The sequence below is a fragment of the Chamaea fasciata genome, unplaced genomic scaffold, assembly GCF_029207755.1.
Source record: "Chamaea fasciata isolate MVZ Bird 193981 ecotype frontalis unplaced genomic scaffold, bChaFas1.0.hap1 SCAF_28, whole genome shotgun sequence".
NCBI classification, from domain to species: Eukaryota; Metazoa; Chordata; class Aves; order Passeriformes; family Sylviidae; genus Chamaea; species Chamaea fasciata.
This window is the reverse complement of record NW_027094113.1, coordinates 2,901,718-2,922,134: the sequence shown is the minus strand read 5'-3', so window position 1 is coordinate 2,922,134 and position 20,417 is coordinate 2,901,718. Positions and strand designations below refer to the sequence as shown.

Below are 20,417 nucleotides of genomic sequence, written 5' to 3'. Positions count from 1 at the left end.
GCCCATCCCTGGCCCTGGCTGTGGTGAGGAGCAGGAGCCAGGGCCCGCGGTGTGGGCACAGAGCGCAGCGTGACCGCGGCTCTGCGGTGCCGCCGGTGGAGAGGCCGGCGCTGGAGGAAGTGGTTTCTGAGGGAAATGAGATGTGAGCGCTCAGCGCTTGCCTTATCGGTCTGGCCGCCTGCCAGCATTGCCGTGGGCAAGCCGGGCTGCTCCCAAGGGCCCCGGGGCTGGCAGGGGCTGCGGTGTGGCAGCTGCCCTGGGCTCCTGCCCCCAGCCCAACTTCCAGCCACAGCTCACCACAGCACAGTGCTGGAGCTGGCCATGGCAGGCGAGCAGCCGCACCTCTGCCACGCTGGGAGCCTCCTCCCCTGTGCTGCTGGCCAAAAGCAGCCCCCCAGGACATCCTTCAGAGTCCAGCCCTTGGCACAGCTGGCAGCACTGGCTGGCAAAGGCCCCTGCCCAGAACCAGCCCAGCCCTTCTTTTGTTCCTTTTTATTAGTAAGGGATTGAAAACATAGTTAAATACATTTCTTTACTGATAATTTACAGCTGTTTCTGCAGCAAAAGATGGGTGCCATTGAATCAGTAGCAGTAATTCAGGAGACAGACGCTCAGGCTTTGTCCAGCTCCCTGTGCAGTTTGCCTGAGGGACCAACAGGGCCCAGGATGTCCAGCCCAGCCCTTGCCCAGCTTCAGGAGATGCCAGGCTGCACTCAGCTCTCACCTCCAGCCTCTTGCAGGGACAGGGGCAGGAAAATGGAGCTGGGGCCTTGGTTTGGTGTCTGAAAGCAGTGGAGGAGGAGAGAAAGTAGAGCTGCAGGAGGGCAGGTCCAGCACTGGAGGCCTCTGTGAGCCATGGTGGCTTTGGGCAAGGTGTGCCCCCTTTCCTGATGGTGCAGGGATGGCGACAGGAGTCAATAAACCACCTCGTAGACCGTGGCCTTCTTGTCACCAGAGCCCGTGACGATGAATTTGTCATTGACAGAGATGTCACAGCTCAGGACTGACGAGGACTCCTTAGACTGTGAGTGAGAGGGCAGGAGGTGAGAGCAGGGCTGGTGCCTGGAGCCACCATCACCCCCCTGCACAAATGCCTCAGCCCACCTGGAAGATGCTGGCTCCGTAGGGCGCCCGCCAGGCGTTGAGCAGGTTGTCCTTCCCCGTGCTCACGAACCACTTCCCTGGGACACGAGACAAAGTGGGTGTCAACGTCTGGGACTCCATTCAGGGGAGCTGAGCATGGAGGAGTAAACCAAAGGGATAAATGTGGGGCTATCCACAGCCCAGGCAGAAAAAACGGCCCTTGCCTACCGCAGGAGGCGAATTTCAGAGAGAGGACACAGCTCTCGTGGAGGTGCAGCTGATACTTGTCGGGCTTGGTGACGTGCAGGATCTCCACGTTGCTGCTCTCCATCCCCACTGCCAGCCACTCTCCCATCGGGCAGTAGCCCAGGGAGAAGATCTGAGGGGACAGACAGGCTCACACCGTGGCCCAGCAGGCCCCACCCGGCCCCAGGGTGCTGCCACAGGGCTCCAGCCCTACCTGGGAGCTGAAGTCGTGCTGCTGCAGCTGCCGCCCCTCCCGCAGGTCCCAGCAGCGCACGGTGTTGTCCAGCCCTCCTGTCCACAGCTTGGTGCCATAGTTAGAGATATCAATGCAGCTGGCACCATCCGTGTGGCCTTGAAACTGCCTGGGAAAGAGGGGGATGGAGAGGGCGAGGCCACAGCTGTCAGGGCAGCCAGCTCTCCAAGAGCCAGCATCTCCCCCTGTGCCTGCCCTATAGCCCCTGCCCCAGACTGACCTCACCATCGTCTGGTTCTGCAGGTCCCACACCACGATGTTGCCGTCGCTGCAGCAGGAGAAGCAGACTTTGGCATCAGGGCTGATGGCCAGGGCATAGCAGGCGGGGGCAGAGGAGGTGAGCTCAGCCTTGATGCGGGGCGTGGGGGCCGCCAGGTCCCAGATGGACAGGGTGCTGGCCTCCCCCCCCACGATCAGGCTGCGGCCGTCGGGGAGCAGCTTGCAGGAACGGATGTAGTTGTCACGGTTCTGAACGGGGGGCACAGGCGACAGGGCAGGGCAAGAAGGAGACAATCAGCACACAGGGCCTTGCAGGAGACACATCTCCTTCTCTCAGTGCAGATGCGAAAGGCCCCTCTGTCCCCCCCACTGCAACAGGGGCACATTCCCCTTCCCAGCCCCAGCCCACAGGCATTTCTGCTCCTCCTCCTCCTCCTCCTCACCAGGCAGTCCAGCTGAGCCACGGCCGTCTTGGTGCCCGGCTGCCCCACGTCCCAGACCTTGACACAGCCCTTGCCCCCGGTGTAGACGTGTCTGGTGGAGTTGCTGATGGTGACAGCACAGACCACCTCGCCGTGGGTCAGGGTGTGCAGCTGCCGCGCGTGCCGGGGGATGCCGGAGCCGATGAGGGCGTCGGGGGGGAACGGCACCGGCTGCATCTGCCCGTCGGCGCTGACGTGGAAGGAGTAGGCACTGCAAGGGAGCAGAGCACTGAGAACCAGAGCGGGATCCTGTTTAGGGCTGGTCCCATGCAGATCCCAGCGGGTCTGACACAGGCAGCAGGGTTTGGAGTCAGAGGACATGGAAGGAGCAGGCACTGGAAGGGCGCAGAGGAGAGGCCTGAACAACCCCTGTGTGATGCCCGAGGGCAGGAGGTGACCTCTCCATCAGCCACACTCAAGCCAAGGTGGACGGTGCCCGTTGTGTTCTGGCTAATGAGGGGTTTAATTACCCAGCTCCTCGTTACCACCAGCTGCCAGGAATGAAAGGGCCGTGCTGGACTCAGGATTGGAGAGCAGCTCCCCCTCAGCCCTGCCCTGCCCTGGGTGAGCCCTTGGGAGGGAGATGCTCCCAGCACCCGGCTCAGCCCCTCGCCCCCACCCTCCCTGCAGCCCCGGCGTGTGCAGCCACTTACGGCTTCCCTCCAGGGATGGTGGAGAGTGAAGAGGAGAGGGTGGAAGCCCTCAGGTGAGGGTGTGACTCAAACGCCACCTGCACAAAGCCAAGGGCACATGAGGAGCAGAGCAGAGGACACCAAAGCTGAGCTCAGGCCTTTCCCTGCACACCCTGGCACCAGCCCAGCCTGGCTCTATGCAAGCTCCCCGCTCACTGTGTCCTCACATGCACTGATAAAGGCCAAAATGGGTTCCCATAGACACAGTTAAACACCAGTGGAACCAGTAGAGGCTTCTCTGAGCACACTGAAGCCTCCAGAAGCCTCACAACCCAGCCACCTCTGGAAGGGAGCCCTTCCTACAGCCACCCCCCACGGCTCAAGCCCCAGATATTGCCCACCCAGGGGACAGGCAGCAGAGGCAGCACACCCAGCCCCTCCCTCGGTGACTTACCATGGGGGAGCGGCCGTAGAGCACCGCGCTGCTGACCTGGGGTGAGAGGTGGATGCCCATGTAGAGGCTGGGGGCCGGGAGCTCCCCGCTGAGGGCGGCGTGGGGCACCATCCCCAGGGAGGATGTGTAGGGGCTGGAGGAGCTCAGGGGGCTGCGGAGAGCTGCACGAGGAGAGACCCGCATCTTGGCCCACGGGCGTGAGCAGAGTCACCCGGGGGAGAGGGGCACCTGGTGACTGCACAGCCACCCCCTCCAGCCCCCACAGCCGAGCCCTGAAGCACCCAGCTTCACACAGCCCCACCAAAATCAGAGAATATCAGATAAAACTCCTGCCCTACCCCAACCACCACCCTCGGCAGGTCCCAGCCCAGCAGGCAGTCAGGTGTGTGGCAATGGCAGAGGTGCTGCTGTTGGCCGTGGTTCAGAGGTCTGGTTTTGTGGAGCAGAACGGCCCTGCCAGCTCCGCTGGTGGCAGGCAGGGTCCTGCCTCCCTCCATCCCAGCCCCACGGCGCCGTCACAGCAGAGCAGCCCCCGGTGCTGTCCCTGGACACTCACTGACGGTGTCGGTGCTGGGGGCCTTGGCCGGGGGTGGCCGGAGCGGGACGGCCGAGCTGGGCCCGGGGCCAGGTGTGAGGGAGTCACGGGCTGGTGAGGAAGAGGAGGGCTTGGAGGTGGGAGCACTGGCCACAGAGTCAGTCTGTGGAGCAGAGGAAAGAAGAGCAGCTTCAGCAGTGGGACCAGAGCCTGGGCCAGCAGCCTCCACCCCTTGCAGGGTGGAAGGAGCTGGACAGGGACTGGCCATCCTGATCCCCTCTCTCCTCTCTTTTGCCCCTCGCACGTTCCCACTCTCCCCACAGGTGCAAATGCCCCATGCAAGCTTCAGGTCACCCCAAACTGCCCCGACCCTGCAGTGCCCACCAGCATGAGACCCCACGGACACATCTGCTGCTCCCTCAAGCAAAACTCCTCCTGCATGTGGGGGGCACCCCCATCCCCAGCCTGGGACCAAGAGGATGCCTGGCATGAACTGGCCTCTCCAATCTCCACAGCTATTTCATTCCTTGCTTTCTTTTTCTTTTTTTTTTTTTTTTCCTTGCCTCTTCTATTTCTTCTGCTTTTTCTGTCTGGGGATTTTGTCGACACCAGCAAAGGAAAAAAAAAAATTAATAACAGAGAAAAGCTACGTGCTGTGCTGGCAGATTGCTCAGGGCGCTTTGTCTGCTCTAATCCGATTGTGCCGGGGAGCTGCTGCTCGCTGCTGCCCGCAGCCCCCAGCTGGCTCCTGACCCCAGATGGGGCGACATATCACTTGGTCCCTGCGGTGGCTGGGAGGCCAAGGAGTGGCAGAAACGTCCCTCCCCCTTCCCCACATGCTGATGTTTCAATCTGAGCCCTGGACCGGTGCTTGGCAAGGAAGAAGGAGGAAAAAAAATACAGAAGGAAAAAAAAAAAAAAAAAAAAAAGAAGGAAAAATCAATTGCTACGAGCAGCTCTGGGGAATCCTGCAGGCAGGAGGGTGGAGAACACTGCAGAGCCTGTCCTCTGCCCAGCAGCACTTACCCTACCCCGAGGGCATGGACCTCTGCCCCAGGGCGGGGGGTGGCAGTGGGGACAAACCACCGGCATTTCCGTGCCCCTTTTGCGCTGCAGCAGACTGGCCACAGAGAGAAATTCGGGGCCGTGCTGCCGGCCCCACATCCCACCCCCAGCCCAGGCTGCCCAGGGGCTCCTTACCGGGTTCTGGTCCTTGGGCTGGAGGGACGTGGTGCTCCCGCTGGAGCCGAGGGACGCGGGGCTCTCGGGCGGCTCCCGGCGGGACGGAGCCGGGCGGCGGCTGGGCGAGCGGCCGGGGCTGCCGGGCTCCGAGGGCGGGTCCTGGGGGGACAACAGCTCTGTGGGGAGCAGGAACCCCTCTGTGCATGACAGGGACCCCGGGGAGCCACCCAGGACCACGCTCAGTCCCCTCGGTATCTGCTCCGGTTCTGCTCCCCTGGATGAGAAATGGCCTCGATTTTGCTCTTTGAACAAAATGAGAGGTGACAGCAGGTTCAGAGGACACTGGTGGCCACGGATGCCTTCACAAGGAGGGAATGGGGATCAGCGCATGTGAGGAGCTGAGACAGGGCTGCCATTTCAGAGGCAAAGCCACCCCTCAGCTCTTGCACTCCTATAACCATTCAACCAGGTCTGTGACTTTTTATCACCACAATGAGTAGCTTTCATAAGTGTCATTTTCTGCAGAAATTCCTGCTGATCTTCCTTTCAGGGCTTGTATTTTCTTAGGAAGTGGCACGAGTAAAAAAGACCTCATGTCTTTCTCTCCCCTCTGTCTTCTAGAAAAGGAACAAGTATGACCCCAAAAACATCTTCCCTACCAAGCACAATGGTGGCTGGGATCAAGTTCTGTCACGTGTGCCTCAGTCAGGAAAGGCTGTACCAGAAGCATGTGGCAGTTCCATTGCAAAAGACAGGAATTCAGTGAACCCCTGCACTGAGGTGGGTTAAAAGTCGAGGCTGCTCGAGGGCCAGGCAGGGCAGGACTTGGGCTTGAGGCCTGGGGCTGGCAGGGGCAGGGTGTGCTGTGAGGCTCCTGCCACCTCCACCCACAGGAGCTGCCAGCAGCAAGCCCAGCTCCACGGAGCTCTCATCCCAGCTTATCAGCCTCCCCATATGGGATGCTGCAGCAGAGGGGCTGAAAGGGGATTGTGAAGCAGAGCCAAGCCTGTGGCTGGCAAAGCTGAGCCCAGGCTGGCACAGCCTTCCCAGAGCAGTGGGAGTGGAATCAGTCTTGGCTGGCACAATGCACTGGAGCTGGGCTGGCACGTGTCCTGGCTGGCCACTGCTGCCCAACAGCAACGAGCTGGAGCCTAAAGAACCCCGAAGCTGAGGAACCAGAGTCCTAAACCTAACGACTGCAGCTTGAGCAGGACACCCTGGCAGGCTCCAAAGGCTTACCTCATCCACCACCAGGTTGTAGTCACTCTTGTCCCCATCGCTGTCCTGCAAGGAGGGAGAAATCCAGAAGGGCTCAGTCAGGGCAGGGAAAGGCTGGACCAGGCTTTGTGTTCTGCCCCAGGACCCCAGAGGGACACATTTTCTCCTGTACATCACTCCGTGGACCAACACCAACCATGTCCTGCTGGCAGTGACCCAGTCCTCAGGCTGAGGGGCCTCCCTGGGGCTCCTCATTTGCTTTGTTCTTGCTCACAGGGCAGCAGCCCTGCGCAGCAGGGCAGGCACAGGGCTCCCCAGCCCAGTCCCCCCAGCCACAGCCCTCGGTGCACTCACAGAATTCCCTGGCAGCTCCTTCTCCTCCCGCTTCCTCTTCAGCCCCGTCCGCTGCTCGTCCTGCAGGCTCTCGGGAGGGGAGGAAGAAATGCTCTGAGGCAGAGAGGGAGAGGAAGGTGTGTGAGCCACTGTGAGGGCACACAGCCACCCCTCAGCCCTCAGTGGGGCCACACCCCGCCCCGTGACCACCTCCATCCTGGCAAAGCAGGAAAGGACCCCAAAACCCCAAAGCCCAGAGAGGAACATCCCCAGCACTACCAGAGATCCACCCCTGCAGAGACAACGAGCCAGGGTGGAGCAGAAAATCCCCACTGCAGCCGTGTTTACTTCACCTCAACCCTGCCGTGAGGGTTGGGAAGCAGAAAGAACACCCCCCCTCGGGTGCTGCCGGCAGCTGCGGGGCTGTCACACATCCCCTGGCATCCCCCCACTCGTGGTAAGGCGGGCAGAAAGGGATGGAGATGCCCCATCCCGGGGCTCCCTGCAGCGGATTGCTCCCAGCACATCAACAGTTCCAGTTCGGACACAGGAGCAGGGAGCAGAGAGGGCCATCCCTGTCCCCCAGGGCATCTCTGGGGGAGGTGCCTGGGCAGTCATGGGATCACAGACACCTCCTCTGCTTCCTCCTCTCCCACCTCGCAAGCCCACGATCAATACCTACAGTTCCCCAACGGAGACCATTAACCCTTCCTTCCCCTGCTTGTACCCTGGATTCTGCACAGCTACTGTGGAGCCTGGGAAAGGATCACAGCTCTGGGAATGGGGGGATCCTACAAGGGAGGGGGCAGCCAAGGACTGCAGAGGGGCTGACAGCTCTGAGACCTGTTCAGAATGATTCCTAAACTGGAAACTCCTTGAAAAGGACAGAGCTGGTTATTTTGGGAGCAGCCCTTGATCTTTAGCTCCTTGCATCAGCAAGGACTGAATTGAGGTGGCCCAGAACCTTCAGTTACAAAACCCTGATGCAAACACAGCCCACCCAGGCCAGCAAAGCTCACCCAGCAGCCCCATCCCTTCCCAGGAGCCAGTGGCCAGCTTGGAGCACACTGGAGATGCCATCAGGGCCAGCTGAGGCCACTTGCCTGTCACTTACCCGGCTTGGGGTGTGTTCTGGAACCAGGCAGCAGCAGGGAGAGCACCCCAGGTCCATGTCAGAGCAGAAGGAAGGACAGGAAGAGGTTGTTAATGCCAAGCCTGTGCCCCACATGCCCAGGCAGGAAGGAGAGAGGGGCACAGCAGGGCAAGGCAGAAAACAGCAGGACACAGGTTTAGAAAACAAACAAACAAACAAATCACACCTGATTTCCCACTTTGCCCACCTGAAATGTGGATTCTCTGTTTTCTAATGGGAGATCAGCACTTTGGCGTTCCTTGGGGAAGCAGGAGAATCTCTACCCACCCACCTCCTTCCAAGAAACTTTCCCAGCTTTGGAATCCCTTCCCTAGATATGACAACAGATCCAAAGCCACCAGGAGGGGACGAGCTGCCCTGCCAGCTGAGATCCCCTGAATCACAGCCCTCCTAGTTCCTTAGGAGGCCATGCCTAAAAGGCCCTGCTTGGGAATTCTCTGTACATGCACAGCAAAGCAGCTCCACTTCCCTGAGCCCAGAGAAGAAGTGCCAGGCATTTACTGCAAATCCAAGCACAGGGCTGTGGGCTGGAGTTCAGCAACCTTCCCTGGCTGATTTTTGCTCCTAAAGATTCACCAGCATTCGGAGAGAACGAGTCCAGGTCCCTGCTGGCAAAAAGAGGCAGGCAGGGATGGGAAGCTGAGGGATTCTTGTAGGCACTGCTCCAAGGCCGTGGTCTGGAGTGGGACCAGATGCCTGCCACCAGCCCTGCACCCCTGGCTCAGCTTGACTCACACCAGCTCTGGATAACTGTGGCAGAACATTGAGGATTAACCCTGGACAGATGGAGCATTTCAACCCCCTTTTTTTTTTCTTTTTTTTAATAAGGAATGGCCCTCACCACGGCCAGACAGCCAGGCTGAGAGAAATTCTGGCTGGAGACATGGGCTGCCCGGGCTCTGAGGGTTAAGCAGGCTCAGCACAGCACAGCCTGCTTTTATTCTCTCTCTGGACTTTGTTTTCCTCCTTTGTGGAAGCCATCCTTAAAGAAACACGGGCAGGATTTGAACTGCAGACAGCTGTGTGCAGGGGGGCAGAGCTGCCACCGACAGTCTCCTGCTGCTCTTTTCTCCACCTTGAAATCTCACAGGCCAAAACCAGACCATGAGAACCTGCAGCAAACCCCACCCAGCCCCCGGCTTTGCTGCTGCTCTTGGGTCCTGACCCAAGTGCATTTCAGTCAGCATCTTCCCCAGGAGGGGAGTCTGCAAGGAAACAATCACTCCTGCTAAATCTGGCTGCCTGTTCCTAGCCCACAGAGCTGCCCAGAGCCTCTCTCCTTGTCCCAGCCTCCTCTCAGCACAACCTGTGCTCTGAAAAGGTGACTTGAGCTCAGAGCAGCTTCTCCTTTGTGCAGCCCTTCAGCAGCAACAGGCCAGAAGCAAAGCCGGGCAGCGTGACTGATTTGGCCCAGGCCTGCCAGTAGCATTCAGAGCACTGATTTAACAATGATTAAATATTGATGATGTTTGTAAGGCACTCGGTGATCCTGACAGGAGGAGGCACCCATATGGACTAGGAATTAGTGTAATTTACACGGCACAACACACGCAATGAGGCTCTGCTTTCTAAATTCCTTGCCCCAGGCCTGTGGCTGTCACAGTTTCTATCAGGGGCTTGCAACAGTATTTTCTCTAAAAGTCTCATCTTTAAGTATCAGATCTTTACTTGGTGTAAAATGTGGTGGAAAATGGAGAAGATTTCTTTGTGGTGGGGACCTCCCAGCTGCCCCATGGAGTCGGGGGGACCCTCATGCACTGGAAACACCCGGGGGAGCAGGGAGACCCGTGTGTGTGCACAAACACTTGCCCAGAGCCAGGGCCGCACACACAGCAACACTGCAGAGCAGCAGTTCCCGGGTCAGAAACAGAGCCAGCCTCCTGGGGCTGCAGGCATCCCACGAGCTGGATTTGCCATCCCCAGGGATGCAGCAGCCAGGAGCCTGAAAGAGGCAGAGCAGGCAGCAGGATGCCTGCACACTCTGCCCAGCACTGACCCAGCCAGCCTTTAAAGGGTTAACCCAGCTGCGCTTCCTCCCCCTTACCTCTGTTCTCCCCATCCTGGGCCACTCTGTCCTCCTTGGTGGCCAGCTGAGCCTGTGCCATCAGTGCCCCCGAGAGGGCCAGGAGCCCCGCGGTGCCGCTGGCCCCGCTCAGGCTAGAGGGCTGCATGCTGGAGGGGTGGGGTGTCAGCGGGAGGGGGGATGCGTGGTGGGAGAGGTGCTGAAGCTGCTGCTGCTGAAAGAGAAAGAGCAAATGGTCCTGGATGTGGAGGAGGCAGCCGCAGCCGTGCCCGGGCCCTCCCCTGGCCGCGGGCTGCGATGCGAAGCGCGATGGGATGAGACAGGGACGAGGAGGGGGCGGCACAGGAGCTGTCGGGGCTGCACAGGCTGGGTGAGACCCCTGCCCCTTCCCCCCGCCGGCTGCCCGGCCTCTGAGGGTTCAGCGGGCTCAGCACAGCACAGCCGCTTCTATTCTCTCCCTGCACTTTGTTTTTCTCCTGTGCCCCTTCCCTCCCTGCTGCAGACACGACCCCAGCACTGCAGAGCCCAGGCCAAGGCTCTGCCCCACCCTGCTGAGATCAGGGATATCCCAGAGGGCATCCAACACCTTCAGGGCAGCGTGGCAAATCCCTTCACCACAATGGGGGCATCAAAACAGCAAAACCCCTGACTTCCCTCATCATGGCAGGGCCCAAACCCCCAGGCAGGAAAGAGCCTTTGCCCAGAGCCAGGCAGTGCCACTCACCCCGACGATGCTGTTGAGCTCCCCCATGGTCACCTGCTTGGCCCGTTCCACTGCCTGCAGGACCTGCTGCTGGTGCTGGGGAGGAAGAGCACGGGGGTGGTGACACGGTGCTCCTGGCTGGAGGGAGCACTCGGCCAGCCCCTTCTCCCATCTCTCCAGCCCAGGCACGGAGGTTTTCTTCCCCAAAACATCCCGTTGTTCAGGCTGGACTTTGATTTGCTCCTTCCCAAGAAGTGAGAGCAATCTGATTGCACACCCCCTGCCTCCTCCTTACCTCCTGCGTCAGGAAGGGAATAATCTGGGCACAAATGGCACTCAGTCTCTTGACAATCTCTGCCTGAAAGAGGAAGCAGGTATCACCAGAGATGGAGGGCTCTGAGCCCCATCCTGTCCCCCTCCTGCACACAAGCATCCTGCACACACGGAGCCTCGGCGGAGGAGTTAAACTCTCCCCACCCACGCCCCTCTTGGCGGAAATTCTCCTGCTGCCTCCGCATCCCTGCTGGGATTTCCCGAGCTGCTGCCAAGGGAGGGCTCTGCCCGGGGCTGCTGGACCCCCTTAGGCTGCCAGGCACATGGGAGGGAACCCACGCCTCAATCCCTCCGTGGCCCCAGGCCAAGGCGAGCACCAAGCTGTCAGTCCTTTCGCAGCCCAGCTGGCTTTGCTCAGCCCAAACCCATCCTGGCTTTGCAGGCTGCCGTGGCCAGCGGGCAGGGCCGGAGGGGAGCCGAGCCACAGGCGCTGGCAGCGGGCTCTCCCTGTGCCTTCCCTTCCCAAACATCCAACCCAAAGCCAGGGCAGACCAAGGGGGATGCAGAACTGCACAGATTCGGCCCTCTTGGCATCGCACAAGCAAATCCCGCAAGGCTCTGCTGGTCGTACCTGCCCCGACCCGGAGCAGGGACTCCACTCCCATCCCCATCAAGCCCTGGGACGGCTCCCCCCGCTCCGACAGAGGCACAAAGCACCCCCAGAGCTGCCCCTGCCCACAAGGGAATGCAGAAAACCCGGTGCATCCTCTGAGGAGAGGCTCTGTGGTTGCAGACAAACCCACAGCCGGGCCGCGTTCCCACCAGGGCAAAGCGGCACTTCCGAGGAAAGGAGCTGCGACTTCCAGCCCGGCCTCTCAGTGAGAAAACCCACATCTCCTGGGGAAAACTGGATTCCCCCCCTGCTGTAAATCCACCCTGCCACTGGCTGCTCTGAAGGGTTTTATCAGCTCAGGTTTCTGACAATCCCCGCCGGTGTTGCAGAGGTCAAACCAGGCTCAGAGCCAAGGGAGAACAAAGGGAACATTTACCTGCTGTGCTCAGAGGCTGCTGTGCCCCACACCCACCAGCGCCCTGTGCTCTCCTGCAGGTCCCAGCTGCTCTCTCAGCCACTGCCACCATGCCCACAGAGCCAGAGACCCTTTCCTCCAGCCTCTCCTGCACAGGCTCCCACTTCTCAACCATTCGCCCATCCCCTCCATCACCTCGTGGGCAGAGTCCCCGGCCCCACTTGGCTTGGGCCACCCCTGGATCCCTGTCCCACTGGATCCTGGAGCATGTAAGGGTGGCAGGAATGTGCTCGTGGTCCTCACCACGCTCCCTGCTAACAAAAGGAGCAAACTCGGAGGGGCTGAGCCAGCTGGAGGGATATGGCAGTTGACTTGCCACTTTGTCAGGCATTGGTCCAAACTAATTTCCCTGGCAGAGAGCCCATGATGACTAGATTGATAAATCTGAAGAGGGAAAGCAAATTAACGCTGGAACAAAAGGGGAACCAGGGAAGGGTGAAAACACTCCTCTGGCTTTGGGAAAGGAAAAGGGGATTAAGGAAAAAAGAAAAGAAAGACAATCCATTTGCCTCTGGGCTCTAGCTCCTGCTGTTTCCTCCACATCCTTCGTTCAAGTGGGGCCCCAGGGAAGCACTGCAGGGAGGCACCAGGGCTCACAGCAGGGCTCTGAGTGGTTCTTCTTTGGGATGGGGAACTCAATAACACATCCTGACAACTGCTGGATCCCTTTGCAAGCCAGTCCCTCGCACAGAGCTGTGTCACATCTCCCATGCCATTAGAGCTACACGGGCTCAAGGGAGATCATTTCCCAACAAAGCCTCCAACCTCCCCTGCCGCTGGCCCGGCCCCCAGTGCACTTACCTGCTTGTGCATTTCAATGTTCAGGCCGTAGGACATCTCGTAGTACTGAGAGGAAAACCACAACACAGCCTGCTTAGAAGCTGTCCAGAGCAACTGGCCCAGGACCAGCCTGGGGTTTGGCTGGCTCCAGCCCACGAGGAATGGCTGGGACACTGTGCCAGGAGCCTGGGACAAGGTAGGGAGTAGCCACAGGCTGTTAACTCCTGCAGTTTCTGCATTGGTTTAAGCCAGGGCAAGCCAGTCCTGCTGCCCCCCACCCCAGATTCTGTCCTGGCTCATCCCACCCCACCTGGGACCTGTTTTCACACTCTGGCACAGTTGCCCACCCACTCAGCCTGTGCAGAGCAAAGGTGACAGCAGGTTACACCCTTCATGACTCTGCTAGGGGTGCTGACCCCAGTCCCTCACATCTGGGGAGAAAAGGGGACCAGAGGACCTGCTTTCCTCCAGCAAAGCCTATTCCAAAGGTAGCAATCCACTTCTGGAAATCCCTGAGCCTCCAAGATGTGTGGAGGGACCCCAACTGATGGGTGAGAGGAACATGCCCTGCAGTATCAACACCCCGGACTCACAGACAGGGATTCAGCCCTGGGATGGGGCTGGCCCAAGTTCACATCTTTTTGCCTCTTGGATGGTGTCACTCGGGTTCCCCCTTTCCCCAGTAAGGTCAGATGCTGAAGAAGGAACTGCTCTGCTGTCCCCATTCTCTTTCCTTCCTCCCAGCAGCTCCCCTGCTCCTGGCAGGCTCTGCGCGGTGCCCAGGTCAGTCTGTCACCTGTTAACCCCTCGCTGGCACCTGTGGAGGGCTCCTGCCCTGCTCCTTCCCCTTCCACCCAAACCATGAGCCTTGGAGCAACAGTTCTTAAATACCCACTCCTTGGGAGAGAGAGAGGGAGGAGTGGGGAGATCTCTTAAAAGGCCAGACAGAAAAAGGTAAAAAACAAAACCAAGCCCCCCCCCCCCCCCAACAAAAGAGACAAAACCTATGGCAGGATTCCCGGGCTCAAGCAGCACTGAGCACCGAGACAGCAGCAAAAGAGCCAGCGTTGCTAGAAATGGTGATTAACTCCTTCCTCCCTCACAGCTCCCCAGCCCCAAGGTCAGCACCGGGCAGGGCAGTGGCCGAGAGGAGCCCCAGCACCCAGATGTGTCAGCCCAGGGGAGCCCTTCAGGGGAGGCCAGGGGACACGGCAGGGCCGGCTCACCATGACATAATGTCTCTGCATCTCCGTCTTCTCGCTCACCAGCTTCTCGCATTCCAGCTTCAGGCTGCAAAGGGGAGCCAGGGCTTCCATTCACGGACCTGCAGCTCCTGCCCCATCCCCATCCCTGGCACCTCGGCGAGCTCAGCGCATCTGCCGCCTGCCCCAGCGGGCTCACGGGGCTGCAAGGGTGTCACACACCCTCCCTGGGCACCTGCACCCCACGGCTGTGCTGTGCACACACCTGTAGCTCTGTCCCCTCCCTGCCCCTACAGCAGGCTCAGCCAGAGGAAACGCGGCTGATCTTCCCCTTGGGACCCCCCGCTCAAGACCTGGCGCCCCAGCTGATGGTTTCACGCTGCCCCTCAGCCCAAACCCCGCTTCCCCATCCTTCCCCAGGCGCCTTTTCTCCACCTCCTCCTTCCCCACTTTCCCCCCCGCTCGAGCGCTCCAGCCCCACTTGTCCCATCACAGCTCTGCCCCCGGCGCTCCCTCCGCCCGCAGCCCAGCGCGACCCCCGGCCCCCATCGCCCCCCGCCCCACCTGTGGTACTGCGCCTGCAGGAACTGAAATTCCTCCTTGATGCGGTCGCAGATTTCCAGCACCGAGAACTTGAAGGGCTGCCCGGGCTGGAGCGGGGGCTGCGGAGAGACAGCCCGGCTGGAGGAGGCTGCAGCTCGGCCCCCCGGCCCGGCCCGGCCCGGCCCCGCGGCACTTACCGGGTGCCGTCCCTGCGGGAACATCCTGAGCTCCCGGGCTCCCGGCCCGGCCCCCCCGCTCCCGGGGCGCTGCCGCCCGCCCCTCCCGCGGGGGCTGCCCCCGCCAGGGCACGGCGGTGCCTCGGCTCGGCGGGGCTCCGGGGTCTCTCCGAGCGGCTCCGCCGGGGCGCGGGCGGCGGTCCCGGGGTCTCCGCTGGCCCCCGGCGGGGCCGGGGCGGGGCTGGGGCGGCCCCGGTGCGGGGGAGCGGCCGCCCGGCCCCGCGCGCCCCGGCCGCCCGCGCCCGCTTAAGGAGGCGCCTTTCCCGCGGGGCTCGGGACGACGCCAGCGCGGCACCGGGAGCTCCCGCGCCCGCCCCGTGCCCGCACGGCGATGCCGGAGAAGAAGAGGAGCCCGGGGAAGGCGCCCGCCCTGGAGCCGCCGCTCCTGTCCCGAACGGAGCCGCTCGGGAGGCGCCTGCCCGCACGGCCGTCCCGGCCCGGGGCTCACCGGGCGCTTCCCCCGCCCCGGGCCCCGCCACTCGCGCGTCCCCCAGCACGGTCCCGCTCGTGTGCGCGGCCCGGAGCTCTCCCCGTCCCCTGGGCAGCCCGGTCCCCGGGCAGCGAAACCGGGCGCTGCCACCGCCCCCGAGGCTGCGGACGGACGCGGCACCGGCCGCGGCGGGGGCGGACATCACAAACGAGTGCAGCCGGACAGCGTCCGCCGGGCCGGGGACCCCAGGGGCAGCGGGTCCCGGTGCACGGTCGGGCCTGGGCGCCGGGTGGGCCGGGGTCCGTCGGGACCAGCCCCTGGTGTCCCCGGGGCAGCCCCACCGGGAGGGCCGGGGCACGGCGGAGCTTCGCCATCCCGTCCCCTACGCCCGCTCCACCTTAACCGGCCCCACTGCCCGCAGCGGCGGCGCTCGCACCGGCCATTGGCTACCGCTGCGGGAGAGCCAGCCAATCGCCCCGCGCGGTTCCCACATGGGCTCGTGACGCCAGAGAGCGGAACGGCCAATGAGGAGTGAGCGGGCGGCCGGAGCCCCGAGGGAGGCGCCGCGGGGCACGCTGGGAGTTGTAGTTAGCCCTTGTCTACGCCCTGGCGCCGGCGGCGCTCGGGGCCGCTCCGTCCCGTCCCTGCCGCCGCCGCGGGCCCGGGGAGCGGCCCGACCCGGCTCTGCCGTGCCGCCCGGCCCAACCCCGGGAGCGGGCGGGGCTCCCGCCGCGGGCGGCCCGGGCAGGCAGACTGCGCGGCCCACGAGGCCTTGCGGCTGCCGCCAGCTGCCACTCAAAGTAACGTGGGGCGGTGGAGCGGCGGCGGCGGCGGAGGCGGGAGGGCCGCGGGTCTCTGGGGGGCTGCTCCGGCCGGGGACGGTCCCGGAGGGAAACCCACCCAGGGTCCCTTCCCGGTCCCCCGCGACCCCTCCAGCTGCGGCTGCTGTGAAGTCACCGCTTTACTCGGAGATGGTAAAAGCGAGTGAGGAGCAACCTTTAAATATTGCAGGACCCAGCTGTACCTGGGCACTGCACAGGCAGGCACAAGGTTAAATATTTAATGCCTCACATTTCAGTCTAATATTTTATTCATTGTGTTATTTACGTGCTGCATGCTGGCAGCGGCCAGGGCAGGGACAAGGTGCTGGGCGCTGGAGGTTCTCCCTGTTCTTGCCCTGATGCCATCTCCCATCCCCTGCTGTCCTGCCTCTCCTCCCCAGCCAGGACTGTGGGCTCACCCGGCGGTGCCCAGGCTGGCTCCAGACTCGGTCAGTCCCAAGCAAGGAGCCAACCCAGCCCCAGCACTTGCCCCTTTACCTTTCCCTGGCCACAGGTGTTCACTGGGCAGATGGACTGGCTCAGGCAGCTTCAAACCCTTCTATGCAGGCACACAGATGTTCTCTGTGTGTACATCATGTATCTGCACATGTATCTGCATATTTTAATACAAATGTAAAGTTTTAAAGGGTTTTGGTTTTTTTTTTTGTTGTATGTGTGTGTGTGTTGCCTTATTGGGAGGGTTGGGGGGGTTTTTTTCAGGAAAGTGTCTTTTCAAAGGCTGGAAGCAATTCATATCGTGTTTCAAGGGAAGGATAGACTGAGGAGATGTTTTGCAGCATTTTCCAAAACTCCTTTCTGAAAACTGCCGGTTTTCCTTAGGCGGTCTCTGTGCTCCCCTGTCTCAGGAGAGTGACACAGGTAAACCTGGAGCAGGCAGCTCCCGAGTGATGTGTGTCACACGTGTCCTGATCAGCCTCCATCAGTGATTGACATGAGCCCTGGAGCAGCACAGCCTGTAACCCAGAGATTAATTTGTGTTTGGATGGGAGAAAACAACGGCAGTTAACCCTTGGCACGCCCAGCAGCAAGAGGAGATGGTCCTGCTGCTGCCCCGGGCGTGGGGACTGTGCTGGGCAGTAGCCACGGCCCAGACCTGGTTGTCACCACTGCGGGATGCTCCTCCACCCCCTGCAGCAGCCACACGCTCGTGCCTGGTGGTGGCAGGGCCTGGAAGAGCCCCAAAGGATGAGGGCGTTTGAAATCCATGCTGGGATCAAGAGGCAAATGCTCTGAACAGCCCTTATAAACAAAGGGAAGCAGCAGAGAAATCAAACCAACACAGGCTTTGGGACACCCAGGGGCTCCGTTTGAAACTGGATCCCAGAAAAAGAGGTTGCTGCTGCTGGAATTACCCCAGGGATTTTACCTTTCAGCTCCCTCCCTGAATGCCAACCTGGGACGGGGGAACAGGGGACAGGAAGGGCAGCCCCGGCTCTGTCCTGCTCCGTGTCTGGTTGTTCCCTCACAGCCTCCTGTGTCCAGCACACCTCCAGAGTGGATGGTCAAGGGCAGAGCCCACCACGTTTTGTAGAGACACCGAGGGGGGCTGTGGCTCACCAAACCATCCTATTTTCAGCTGCTCTCTTGCCTACTTGAACGAGGAGGCATGGACTCAGCAGAGAGTAGTTCCTGGCACCCTCAGGCAGTGCGAATTTCCCAGGGCAGCTGGCACAAACAGGGACCTCATCCTGGTTGGAGTCAGTCCTGGAATGAGCATGAGATGGGAGGGGGAACTGAGGAAAGGATCTGGCAGCAAACCAGCGAGATCTAAGCCAAAGCTGTACTGGAAATTAAGGCTCCCCGGTTCCCTGAGCTACACTTCCAGGACCAAACCGCAGCTCCCCATCCCCAACCCCCCAGTGCTGGTGTCCACTCTCCAAAGCCACACGTCCCCACAGCCCTTGGGGACAAGCGTCCCCTCCAGGTGTCCCCGGAGTCCCTCCAGGGGCTGCAAAAGAGGAGTGGGAGCCCTCAGAGCAACCCAGCAGCTGACAGACTCTGGTCTCTGCCTTCGATCGTGCGTTGGCTCCTGTTTGCACTTACCAGCTCTGAGTGGTTTTTAATTATTGATGCCTCCTTTAGCTTTTATCTGGTGCTCGCCGCAGTCAGGAAGAGCTCGGCATTCCTGCATTAGCGGTGAGTTGGGAAGGAAGCCGTGCTCCACCGCCATCCCTGGCACGCAGGCCGTGCCATTGTTTCAGGCAGAGCTGTGCTGTAAAACGAGGAGGGTGGGAGCCAGAGGGGGAGGTGGCAGAGGCGACTCCGACTCCCGCAGGGAATGAGAGCCTGGGGGTTCTGTCCTGCGGGAGGGATCCGAAGGGGATGGACACAAACAGTGAAAACCTGCCACCTGCTCACTGCATGGAGGAGGAAGGAGGCTGGGGTTTGACCCTCCGGTGACAGGCAGGTGGAAGGGAGGAGGTGAGGGACAGCAGAGTTTTGTCAAACTCTTGGCAGCTGTGAGCAGGAATCCATGTCAAGCCTGGGTTAATGCTTGGTGTTCAGGACATTGGGCACGCCCAGGTGGGGTCATGCCCTCTGTGTCCACCACTGGATCTCTCTCTACCCACCCTTTATGAGTCAGGGCTCTGCTGAGTTTTCCCAAGGATCCTGAGGCAGCAGAGCCGGTTCTCAGACCATCAGCCTGTATCCCTGTCCCACTCTGGCACCTCGACCTCTGGAACACGAGGAGAAAGGGCTTCTCTGCCAGGAGCCAGTCTCAAATCATCCCCTGAGCAGCTTTGGGGGCCCCTTGTCAGCTGTGTCCCTGCAAATGCTGAGCTGTTCCGCAGGGCCCAAGAGGGGCTCCTGCTTTCTGAGAGGTTTCAAGGCCTGTTTGGAAGGAGAGAAGCTGTTTCCTCGAGTCTGCAGCTACTGGGAGAATCACGAGGGAGGTTTTTTTAACCCTTTGTTGTTGGTGTGGGTTAGATTTGCAGATCTTGTTATGCAGTTAAGATTTGAGGCCAAATCTGGGAAGGCGCCCTATGAAATGACTCCCTTTGGAGAGTGGCAAACAGAGCCAGGCTGGAAGCACGGGGAACAACAGAGCTCCTCAGCAGGATGGGATATCAGGGTGCCCCCCGACCTGCAGAGAAATGCTTTTGGAATAGAACATCATGGGAAGCAGGAGTGGAGCACAAAGTTCAGCTCAGCGTCTGCTGGAAGGTGCAGGGGATTTGGAGAGCCTAGAAGTTCTCCCCTTGTACTTTTAGGGTTAGTCTCCCACAGGGAGCAAGGAGATCCTCACAGCCCAGTGCAGAGCAGCTCCCCAGCCCCAGTGGCCTCGTGGTTTGTCCAACCTCCTTGCCCACTGAACCGAGGCCGCTGACGAGCTCCAACAAGAGGGGACCTCTGTTCCTGAAAGCAGCCCTGAACAATTTCTCCTAAATCCTCCTCCCTTGCATATCCATCAGGAGTAACATCCCCTTACCCCCCGGGCTGAATCTGAGCAGGTGACCTCGAGGTGAAAGCCCTGGGGAAGGTCCCTGCGGCTTCTAGGGCACTGCCAGGGCAGGGATGGCTTCAGCCCCTGCCCCTTGCAGCAGCCCGGGCTGGCCTTTCACAGCAGGGACCTGCTGGGTGTCAGCAGAGCCCCCAGGGCAGCTGCAGGACCACAGGGTGGGATCAGCAGCGTTCCAGCAGCTCCCGAGTGGGAGCCCCCAGGCAGTGCCAGGGGTTGGATGGGTCTGCCCGGTGCTGCAGCCCCCCGGGGGCTCTGGGGTCAGGGCACACACAGCTGTGCTCCCCCAGGGGCTCTGCACCCCGGGGAGCAGCGGGTGCTTGGTTTGGGAGGGGACAGGGCAGAGACCCCCCTGCAGAGCCTGAGCCACCAGCCAGAGTTCAGTGACTACCACTCACGCACAGCCCCCTGGCTCTTGCACCCTGCCCCAGCCATGCCCAGGCCGGATCAGGCTGACCAGGGAGGTAACAGGAGCACTGTCGAGCCCTGGTGCTGCCCACAGGCTCTGTAACCCACCAGCCCCTCCATACCTGGCTGCACCAGGACTCCCCCAGCACCTTCCTCCCCAGAGGAAGGAAATTTTCCCACTCCAACTGGCCTAAGAGATACCGAGGGGAAGATGTTATCAGGGTGGAGCAGGCTCTGAAGCCAGAGGACAGCTCTAATTATCGAGAGCCAATTCCATTACAGCAATCTCAGCCCCAGGGCAACGCAGGCCGGATTTTCCAGGGGGGCCTGAGAGCCACAGAAGTAGCTTATCCTCTGCGCCCACAGGAAAAATGAATTATGCACACAGAGAGCAGACCTGTGGCAGCCCGCAGGGACTTCCACATGTGTTACCAAACCAGCACAGAGCTGATAGACCTCGGGGGCACTTTGCTCCTTGCTTTTCTTCTGGAGAGTCCCCCCCCCCCCCCCCCCCCGCTCCCTTTTCACCACCCACCACTTTCACCTTGAGCTCGTTTGTTCTGGCTTTGCCCGGGCAGCCTCTTGGCCCTGGTCCCAGCAGATTTCAGCTGTGGCACAGCCTCCACCTCTGCAGGGGTG

General features: G+C 61.0%; 1 protein-coding gene and 1 long non-coding RNA gene across 9 annotated transcripts; both read right to left on the bottom strand.

The window, feature by feature from the left end:
• Nucleotides 1-477: 477 nt before the first annotated feature.
• TLE2 (TLE family member 2, transcriptional corepressor) lies at nucleotides 478-14,819 on the bottom strand. Of its 7 annotated transcripts, none has more exons than XM_066205829.1 (20): nucleotides 14,600-14,819; nucleotides 14,424-14,521; nucleotides 13,884-13,947; nucleotides 12,679-12,723; nucleotides 10,812-10,874; nucleotides 10,538-10,612; nucleotides 9,835-10,027; nucleotides 7,752-7,768; nucleotides 6,659-6,751; nucleotides 6,326-6,370; nucleotides 5,105-5,245; nucleotides 3,926-4,067; nucleotides 3,370-3,530; nucleotides 2,937-3,013; nucleotides 2,245-2,494; nucleotides 1,803-2,050; nucleotides 1,544-1,691; nucleotides 1,312-1,462; nucleotides 1,105-1,181; nucleotides 478-1,022 (listed from the first exon to the last, which is right to left on the bottom strand). In XM_066205829.1, exons 1-20 carry the CDS (start codon nucleotides 14,621-14,623, stop codon nucleotides 915-917), a joined length of 2,220 nt encoding a protein of 739 aa, XP_066061926.1. In that variant the 5' UTR covers nucleotides 14,624-14,819; the 3' UTR covers nucleotides 478-914. The 7 variants fall into 7 exon arrangements, with proteins under 7 accessions (XP_066061926.1, XP_066061920.1, XP_066061921.1 ...); XM_066205823.1 differs by having other exon boundaries at nucleotides 9,835-10,024; nucleotides 14,600-14,702; XM_066205824.1 differs by having other exon boundaries at nucleotides 14,424-14,509; nucleotides 14,600-14,698.
• A 1,321-nt stretch (nucleotides 14,820-16,140) lies between these two features.
• LOC136302404 (uncharacterized) lies at nucleotides 16,141-19,152 on the bottom strand. 2 transcript variants are annotated; one of them, XR_010724054.1, is made up of 3 exons: nucleotides 17,954-19,152; nucleotides 17,304-17,614; nucleotides 16,141-16,863 (listed from the first exon to the last, which is right to left on the bottom strand). It is a non-coding gene; the product is annotated as an uncharacterized lncRNA (long non-coding RNA). The 2 variants fall into 2 exon arrangements; XR_010724053.1 differs by having other exon boundaries at nucleotides 17,468-17,614.
• Between the last annotated feature and the right edge of the window lie 1,265 nt (nucleotides 19,153-20,417).

Excerpts from the sequence above, each read along its gene's own strand:
- TLE2 (XM_066205829.1), bottom strand. The coding sequence starts at position 14,623 with ATGTTCCCGCAGGGACGGCACCCG. Across the intron at positions 14,522-14,599 it reads TCCCGCAGGGACGGCACCCG|CCCCCGCTCCAGCCCGGGCA; the intron begins GTAAGTGCCGCG and ends GTCTCTCCGCAG. Across the intron at positions 1,182-1,311 it reads TCTGAAATTCGCCTCCTGCG|GGAAGTGGTTCGTGAGCACG; the intron begins GTAGGCAAGGGC and ends CTCGTGTCCCAG.